The sequence below is a fragment of the Pteronotus mesoamericanus genome, unplaced genomic scaffold (genome assembly GCF_021234165.1).
Source record: "Pteronotus mesoamericanus isolate MK-2021 breed Mesoamerican mustached bat unplaced genomic scaffold, CSHL_Meso_final contig_1201, whole genome shotgun sequence".
NCBI lineage: Eukaryota > Metazoa > Chordata > Mammalia > Chiroptera > Mormoopidae > Pteronotus > Pteronotus mesoamericanus.
In genome coordinates this window covers 269,324-277,743 of record NW_026555042.1, presented here as the reverse complement: position 1 = coordinate 277,743, position 8,420 = coordinate 269,324, and the positions used below count along the sequence as shown (strand labels likewise).

Below are 8,420 nucleotides of genomic sequence, written 5' to 3'. Positions count from 1 at the left end.
GCCCTGCGTCCCTGTGCCCGTCCCCGTCTCCAAGCGAGCGCCAGGCCTGCTTGTAGCAGAGACGGGACGTGCTTTCAGGCTGCCGCGGCCACGGCTGACTCAGCAGATGTCAGCGGCCCATCTGGTCTCAGTTCTACCCAAATGGGATGCGCCTTCTCCTGACGTAGGCCCTGTCGTTACACCCGGGAGCACGTGGATCGTCACTTCTCCCGCAGCTGTGACGTGACCCTTGCCCTGTCCCCGTCAGTCCTCACCCTAGACCCTGGGCGCCTGGCAGGCTGCACTGTGACCCCGGGGCCAGATGGCAAAGCCCCCATGCCTTCCCCACGAGGCCCCTGCAGCAGAGGGACAGGCCGCTCGGCTCTGCGGACCCAGGGCCCCGGGACACGCCCGCCTGCCGCTGTCAGCCTCCCTCCGAGACCCTGCGTGGCGCCCGCCGAGAGCTCAGGGACAGCAGGCCCCAGTCCCACGTCTGTGAGGTGCCTGCTCGCCGTTTCTACTGCCCCTGCCCCGCCCCTCCCACCCTGGCTGCTGCCCCCACTTCCAAACGCCCCCGGGGCGGGGGAGGCTGCCCCCAATTCCTGCTTCAGTTGCGCTGGGGAGCCCGAGGGTCAGCATCGGCCACAGGTAAAGCTGCCCAGCACCCACTGCCCGCCTGCTTCTCCGGTGCCTTGGGAGCCCTTCACATCCTCAGTGTCCCGGCCGGACCCAAGGACAGGATGTGAGGAATCTGCGTCCCTGCCCAGTGCCCCGCCCCCTGGATCTTGAAGACCAGCCGCAGTCCCGCCTCATTCACACGGGAAGGGCGCCGGCTGCACGTGGGCCAGGCCGGGCTGTGGGGACCAGGCTGGTCCCCGGGGGAGGCCTCACTGCAGCGCTGCCCTTGGAGCCGGGGTGGGGGGCACCCAGGTCCGCCCCAGTGGAGAGTTTACCTTCCACGGGAATGTGGGTGCGGGCACCCGGCTCTTTGCCAGGCTGGGGGCAGGGTGGGTCCCGGCTCCTTGCCCAGCCGCAGGCCCCGCTTGGGCCAAGGCTCGCCTGGGCACTGCGCACAGCCCGGCCAGTAAACCCTGATGAGCATCGAAGGGCTGACCCCCGAGCAGGCAGGACGGCCAAAGGGGGCGGGGGTCTGGTCTTTGGGCTTCTGTCCCACACCTAGCGGCTGGCAGGCCAGCTGCGGCTGAAGCTGTAACTGTTGGTCCCCACATGGCGTCCGTGGGACCCTAACTCGAGCGATGGGGCTGACCACCCTTCAGCCGCTGGGCCCGGTCCCTGTCTGCTTCGTCCCGATGGCCCCGGGCGCCTCTGCGGCCGCCACCCCCGCGGGGACTGCGGCAGTCCCGCCCCGGGCCGGCGGGGCGAGGCAGGCAGGGGCCCGGCGGAGGGTGGACGCCCCGCGCAGCGCTGCCCTTGGGGTGCGCCACGGCCGTCGGCACCCGCGTGCCCGGCGGGGCCCGGCCCCCCGGCGGCGCCTCTGGGAACAGCACGCGAGCCGCGCGCCTAGCCCCGCCCCCGCCGGCCGCCCCCTCCGCCGCGCATCCCCCAGAAAGCGGCCAAGGTCCCCGCGGGAGCCTAGCGCCCGCCAGAGTGGGCGCGGCCTCGCGAGCGTTGCGCCCCCCAGCGGGGCCCCCGGCGGTCCCCTCCCTACTGGGGCGACACTGCGGCAGACGCGCGGGCGGAGGCCGCGGGGGGCGGCGCGGGGCGCGTTGCCATGGCGCCGGGGAGCGCGTAGCCGGACCCGCGCGGAGCCAGCCGGGCAGACCCGGGCGCAGAGGCCGCGGGAGGGCCCTGCGAGCCGGGCAGGGGCGCGTGCCGGGCGCGGAGCGCGGAGCCAGCGGGGCCCTGGCAGAGGCTGGCGCCGCCGGCGCGCTCGCAGGATGCAGGCCATGGAGCCGGCCGCGGCGGATTTTTACGAGGAAGACGGCAAGGACCTCGACTTCTACGACTTCGAGCCGCTCCCCACTCTGCCCGAGGACGAGGTGAGTCCCGGCCCTACGGTGGGCCCCCCACCCTCCCGGCGGAGGGGTCCGTGGAGAGTCCCGGGGAGGGCCTCTCCGACCCCCAGGCTCCTGCCGCTGGGCCAGGTCTTGGCTGCAGGAGGATCGCTGGCTGGTCTCACTGCCCCCCCCCCCCGCGCCGCCCCCGCCCCGCTGCCTGCCGGCCTCAAACGTTTTCTCCTGTTGGGGGCCGGGCCCCCGAATGCCGCCGGGACAGCTGTGGGTGGGCCGTCACCGAAGTTGAGGCTCTGCGAGGAGCGGGCTCCCATCGCCAGGGGCTGGGCGGCGGCCTGTGGGGGCGCTCCTGGCGGCCTGAACGCCGGGTCCTCGTCGGCAGGAGGTGCTGGCCGAGCCCAGCTGGGCCGGGCCGGACTGCAGACCAGCTGGGGGCGGCGTCAGGACTGGGGTTGCGTCGGGCTCCCGGGGCAGGGCCCTCGCGCAGATCCCGAGTGAGCCCCCCGGATGCACAGGGGTCCCTGTCGCATGGGTTTCTGGCCATTAACCTCCTCGGATCCCTGTGACCGCTGCAGACGGACCAGCGCTCACTTGGCCTGGGTCGGTCCCTGAGGCCCTGCAGTGTCCCCACGGGCTCTGGGTCAAAGCAGTGAACTCCATGGCTGTGAACGAGCCAGGCCCTTCTGGCCGAGAGGTGACCCCAGGAGCACAGCCACTCCCAGGGAGACCCTCGCATCTCTCGCGGCTTCAGGGCCTGCACGGGGGCCCTGGGCTTCCCTGCTCACTGGTGAGGGCCGGCGCCGTGCAGCCAGTTGGCCGCCTTCCCTCTGCGCGGCTGGTGCCGGTGGAGACCCTGCGGGTGCCCGTCGGGTGAGCCAGGCTGGCTGGTGCCTCCTGGGTGGAGAGGGGGCTCACCCCCAGTGGGGCTGCAGCACCCAGGCCCCCAGCCCCCAGGGCTCAGGCTGAAGGAGCTCAGCTCTTCTGGGCAGCAGTCTGTCTCAGGAAGCCGCTGCTGGCCCGAGGGACTGCTGAGCCAGTGCCCGGGGGCCGGAGCTGCCCCCCCTTCCCCCACGGTGACCTGGATTTGGTGACGGAAGCTGCGGAGAAGAGAGGCAAGGGAATAAATAAACCCTTGCGTATCTCCGTGGCTTTGATGCGGCCGGCACAGCCCCCGGGATGCGTTCCAGGGCACCTGTGGGAAGGTGTGTCCTGAGCGGAGCCGCAGGCGCAGAGCGAGCCGCCCACGCTCACGGCCTCCTCCGGGCCTGGCGCCCGAGCAGCACGGGGGCCGCGGAGCCAGGGCCGGAGCCAGGGCCGGACCCAGAGCTGCCCCCGGCCTTGGTCTGCCCTCCCACCGCGTCCCGGCACCTTCTCGCGGGAGGCGCCCGGGGCCCCCTCTGTGCACGGCACCCGGGGCCGGGCTGCCCTCTGTCCCGGGACCGAGGCCTCCAGGGGACGCAGGACGTCCCCGCTGTCCCACTGCCAAGCGGCCGGCGGGAAGGTCCCAGGGGCTCTTCCGACCTCTCTCGCCTCTGGAGAGACCCCGGCCGGGCCCGAGGGCGCAGCAGCTCCCCTGCACCCCCCGACTCAGCGGGGTTGGCGCAACGGTTCTCGGTCTCGTCGGGGCGCCTGACTCTGCCTGCCACAGCGACACCTGGTGAGGTGGCCTCCGGAAAGCCGTCCGTGCAGGCGAGGGAGGGGCCGGCTGCACGTGGCCTGGGCAGGCGTCCTGACAGAGCCCAGGGAGCCGGCCCGGCGGTGACACGGCCGCCCCCTGGGCAGGGGCAGCAGGCACCAGACCCAGGGCAGGAACAAGCCTCACGGGGCACAGGAGCGTGCCCGCTACCACAATGGATTGTACAGTGAGGTCAGGAAATAGAATCTCGTGGACCCCCACGGCCCCTGGGTGTCCCACCCCAGTGTCCCCCGAGAAAACCCGAAGAGCCCGTGAGCGTGTGAAGACATACACATGGGACATCCCTGTCACAGGCATAGAAAACCCGCCCGCTGTGACTGCCCCTCCACGGAGCCAGGTGGGCGGGCCCCAGAGGGCCGGGCGGCGGCCCTCCCTCCCTGCCTGCTGGGGGCCCAGGGCAGGGGAGCGGGGAGCGGTCTCTAGAAAACAGCTTGGCGTTCTGTGTGGAGGACTCCCGCGCTGGTGTGCGCCCTGTGGGCGCCGACGCGTGGGGGAGCTCTGCCGGAGGCCCCGGGGCACGCGGTGAGGGGCTGGCACCGCCCAGCACGGCCCTGGAGGTGGCCGCCCAGTGGCCGCTGGTCCCCAGCAGGCGGCACCACACCCGAGCCAAGGACAGGGCGTCAGGAGCAGGCGGGGCAGCCGGTCAGGCGGGACGCTGGCCATCGGGGGACCGTGGGGCGGCAGGGCGGGCCGGCCTGGACAGCAGGGGGCGCGCTGGTGTGGGCATGGGGGCGGGGCAGGCCGTCCCCTGGCCCCCAGACCCCCCTGAGGGGTGGGGAGCGTCGGTCTCTGTCCCCAGCTCCGCGAGAACCTCCCAGCCCCCGTGGGCAGCCGGGCAGGGGCCGGGCTCGGGGATCCGAAGGCAGGCGGGGCCTCGTCATTGTCCAGAGGAGCGCACGGCGCGGAGCCCTGAGAATGGGGGACACTCCCACTGGGCCCTAGAGGGGCCACACGACACCTGGAAATGCGCTCGGAGCAGCCGGTGGCTGAGAACCAAGGAGAGTTCCGCATGGGGTCACAGTTACGAGTTGGGGGGCTCTTCGGTGCAAGCAGGCAGCCCCCGCAGGGCCCTGTGCAGCACCCCCCAGGCCTGGGCGTCTGGCAGCTGGAGGGACCCCCCGACAGGCCTGGGGTGGTGGGCAAACCCCAGCGGCAACCAGGGTTTGTGTTGGCAGGCCCCCGTCCCAACCCTCCTGGGTCCCCACGGAGCCCTGGCTCAGTCTGTCTTTGCTGCGACCAGACGCAGCCCTGGGCAGAAAGCCGGCCCTGCCCGCCCCCGGGGCCGCCCTGGGGAGCAGCCCCCACAGGCCCCACCTCCCAGCCGGGATGGGCCGCCCTCCTGCCCAGCTGCAGCATGGAGACCGCTCTTCCCTGCCCCGCAAGGAGCAGGACTCAGGGGCCCCTCCCCCACGCCGATCGCATGCCCCACCCAGGCACTGCTGTGCGAGGGCGGCGAGGGGTACGGCGCGAGGCCCCATGGTCCCAGGGATCTGGAGCCCCGTCTTGGGGAGCCCGCAGCGCCCCGGGGCTCCGTCCGGGCCGGCACGCCGTCCTGCTGGGGCCGCTGGGTCTCGGGGCTCAGCCCCACAGGAGCAATGGCTCAGGACCTGAGGATGTCGCCCCATAAAATCACGCAGAGAAGCCCAGTTAGCTGCCCCCCCCGAACGGGGGCTGGGGCTACGGGGCAGGGCCAGGGCCTGAGCGGGGAGCCGAGCAGCGGCCCAGGGGTCGCCCCCGTGGGCACGGCCGGCCCGCGCTCCCCCCTCGGCCGCGCGCCCGCCACGTGCGGTGTGAGCAGGGGCTGCCGGCCACGTGGGCTGTGTATTCGCCTGCGCCTCACCCGTGTGTGTGTGCACGTCTGTTGCGTGCTATGGGAGGGTATGTGCGGGACGCCCGTGTGCCTGCACACGTGTTTGCCACATGCATGCGTGCGCACGGGGCCGGGGCTCCCGGACCCAGCCCGCGGGCGTCGCCGCGAGGCCCCCGCCGAGCCCGATCAGAAAGACCTGTTAGCCGCGACCCTCGGGACTCGGCGGCTGGAGGCAGGACCCGGGGTTTCTGGGCCCCCCACCCCCTACCCCAGTCGCGGGCTCCGCTGCTTGTCCTGGCCTCTCCTTGGACACCCCCAGCACCTGCCTCACAGGGACGCGTGTCCGGAACCACTGGGGCTGTCAGCTCGTGGAGCCGCGTGTCCCTGCGGCCGCGCCCTGAGCCGGCTCCCACGGGCCGCCCTCCCTCATCCCCGCTGCCCCCCCAGACAGAGCTGGCAGCGCCGGGGGAGGGGCTCCGCCGGGCCCCCCGAGCCCACTCCCACCACCCCCTCGGCCGACCCCTGAGCGGTAGCCAACATGCACCCCGGTCCCTGTTCTCCCGTCCTTTCGGGGGTTAAGCCTCCTGCCCCTTCTGTCCCGGGGACGGGGTCCTCGCCACGCAGCGGGGGACATTCAGGACGGGTGCGAGGTGCCTCCTGGGGCCCGGCGGCCCGTCTGTGCTGGGAGGGCCGCCCTAGGAGCCCTGTGGCGGGGCGGGGCGCGGAGTCCGGGGCTCGGCCCCTCCCTCCTGGGGACCGGGCGGCCCAGACACGGGGCACCGGGGCGCGCAGGGCCGGGCTGAGGTCCTCGGTGCCCGATGTGTGTGTGAGGCTGTGTCAGCGTGTGTGCAGGTACGTGCTGGCGTGCCCGTGAGTGTGCGTGTGCACGGGGGTGTTCCGTGCACGTGACGGTGTGCTGGCCTGTGCGCCGGCGCGTGCACGTTGGTGACACGGCCGCAGCTGGCCTCTCGCAGGGTCAGGAGCCGCTCGGACCTGCGGGGCGACCCGTGCCCGCCGTGTGGCCTGCCCAGCGCGAGCTCCGCAGCCAGCGGGCCACGTGCGTGTTGCTGCGTGTCCCGTGGCTGTGCTGTGGGCCCGCGCGCGTCAGCCTGTCGCTGGCGCCCTGGGCGCAGCTGCGTCTTCCCGGAGCCGCCCGGTCCCCGCTCCAGTGTCCCACCCCCTCCGCGTGCCGGGCTGTGCGTGGTCAGCACTGTCGGGGCCAGCGGGCGGCCCAGCCCTGGCACCGCAGGGACCAAGGCCTGGGGCCCAGCGGCACCTCGCCTTCTCGCCAGACGCGCTGGGGCCGCTGACACCCGGGAAAGAGCGGGCGACGTTCTGCTGTCGTCTTAAGACCTCGCCGAGAGCCTCGCCCTGACCCAGACGCAGCAGCGCCGCGGGGGCCGGCCGTGGCGCGGGGGCCGGGCTCCCGGGGCCGAGGGCCCGTCCCGGGCCCGCGTCAGCCTGGCCTGTGTTGGCAGGAGAACGTGTCCCTGGCCGACATCCTCTCCCTGCGGGACGGCGGCCTCAGCGAGCAGGAGGCCTGGGCCGTGTGCCTGGAGTGCAGCCTGTCCATGCGGAGCGTCGCCCACTCAGCCCTCTTCCGGACGCTCTGCATCTCGCCCGACACCCTGGCCTTCAACACCAGCGGCAACGTGTGCTTCATGGAGCAGCTCAGCGGTGAGGCCCGGTGGGACCTGCCCCCCGGGGCTCGGGCCGTGGGTGGGCGCAGGTCCCCGCAGCCCCGTCGCTGAGCCCCCTCGAAGGACTGGGGGCAGGGGGCAGGGGGCGGGGCCTGCCGGCAGCGAGGACAGCCTGGTGCTGGCCCTGGGGCCCCGCCCCCGGGAGGGCTCCACGGGGGTGCCTGGCACCGTCACCTCCCTCCTTGAGGAAGGCAGTGCCTGTCCTTCCTCTTTGGAGCCACCTTCCCACCCTTGCCAGGAAGGCGATGGCTTCCGCTCCCTCAGGGACCAGGACACAGAACGGGCAGGGGGCAGCCCTGGCCCCCAGGGAGCTGGGGCTGGGGCCTGCCCCTCCCCCCCGCCACGGGGGCCCCGCGGGGGCGTCTGATCGCAGCGTCATCCCTTTCCTCCCCCAGACGACCCCGAGGGTGCCTTTGTCCCCCCGGAGTTTGACGTGACCGGGAACACCTTTGAGGTAGGTGGCGGCGGGCGAGCCTTCGTGGGCGGGCAGCCGCCGAGGGCGGCTGGGAAAGGGCGTCGGCAGGGCCTGCGCGGCCGGGGTGTCCCTGCACGGCTGCCCCCCCGTCACCCCCACCGGCAGCTCGGGCCCCGGGGGCGCCGTGGTGTGTGGACGCGTCGTCGTCTTTACAGTTGAAAACACGCTTTCCAGAGCGTGAATTTTCTGTATTTAACCCTTTAAAAGAGCCTGAAACTAGCAGTGGTGGCAGGAACTGTCGCGTCTCCGAGGCCCCGCGGGTTCACGCGGGGCCGGCAGCCGCCCGGGCTCACCCTGGAGGTCGCGCACAGGCTGCGGCCGCGGCCCCTCGTCCCCCGGCCGCAGGGCTGCCCCGCACGCGCCGTGCAGCACGGCAGGGCCCTCTGTCCGTCCGTCCGTCCGCACATCTGTCCGCAAAGGGCTGTGCTGGGCTCCGGCCCACAGTGGGCAGTGGCCATGGAAACCAGCGCCCGTGGTTTCTGTCCCCATGGCACCCAGAGGCCCCTAAGGTGACAAATAACTCCGTCGTCGATAAAGAAACAAGGAATTCCAGACTCAGAAATCTTCCTGGGAAAAGCCCGTTGGCTCAGAGACATGCGTTTCCGCTTTTAACCCCATGAGAAGTCTCGGGTGGGCCCCGCTGTGCTCGCTTCTACTTGAAAACAAGCCGGTCCTGGGCCCTGCCCCGGGCGGCGGCGGCCCAGCTCCGTGGGCCGGGGGTCGCGGGTCGCGGGCGCGCCCTGCCGCCGGTCTGGGGGCTTTGGGGCCGTCCCGTGCGAGCCCCCAA

General features: G+C 72.9%; 1 protein-coding gene across 1 annotated transcript in view; it reads left to right on the top strand.

Moving 5' to 3' along the window:
* The first annotated feature begins 1,877 nt into the window (after nucleotides 1–1,877).
* The window catches only part of KNDC1 (kinase non-catalytic C-lobe domain containing 1), a 39,469-nt gene continuing 32,926 nt past the window's right edge, over nucleotides 1,878–8,420 (top strand). The window contains exons 1-3 of the mRNA XM_054585064.1: nucleotides 1,878–1,979; nucleotides 6,937–7,135; nucleotides 7,554–7,612. Coding sequence (XP_054441039.1) covers nucleotides 1,878–1,979; nucleotides 6,937–7,135; nucleotides 7,554–7,612 — 360 coding nt within the window. The remainder of the gene's footprint in view (nucleotides 1,980–6,936; nucleotides 7,136–7,553; nucleotides 7,613–8,420) is intronic.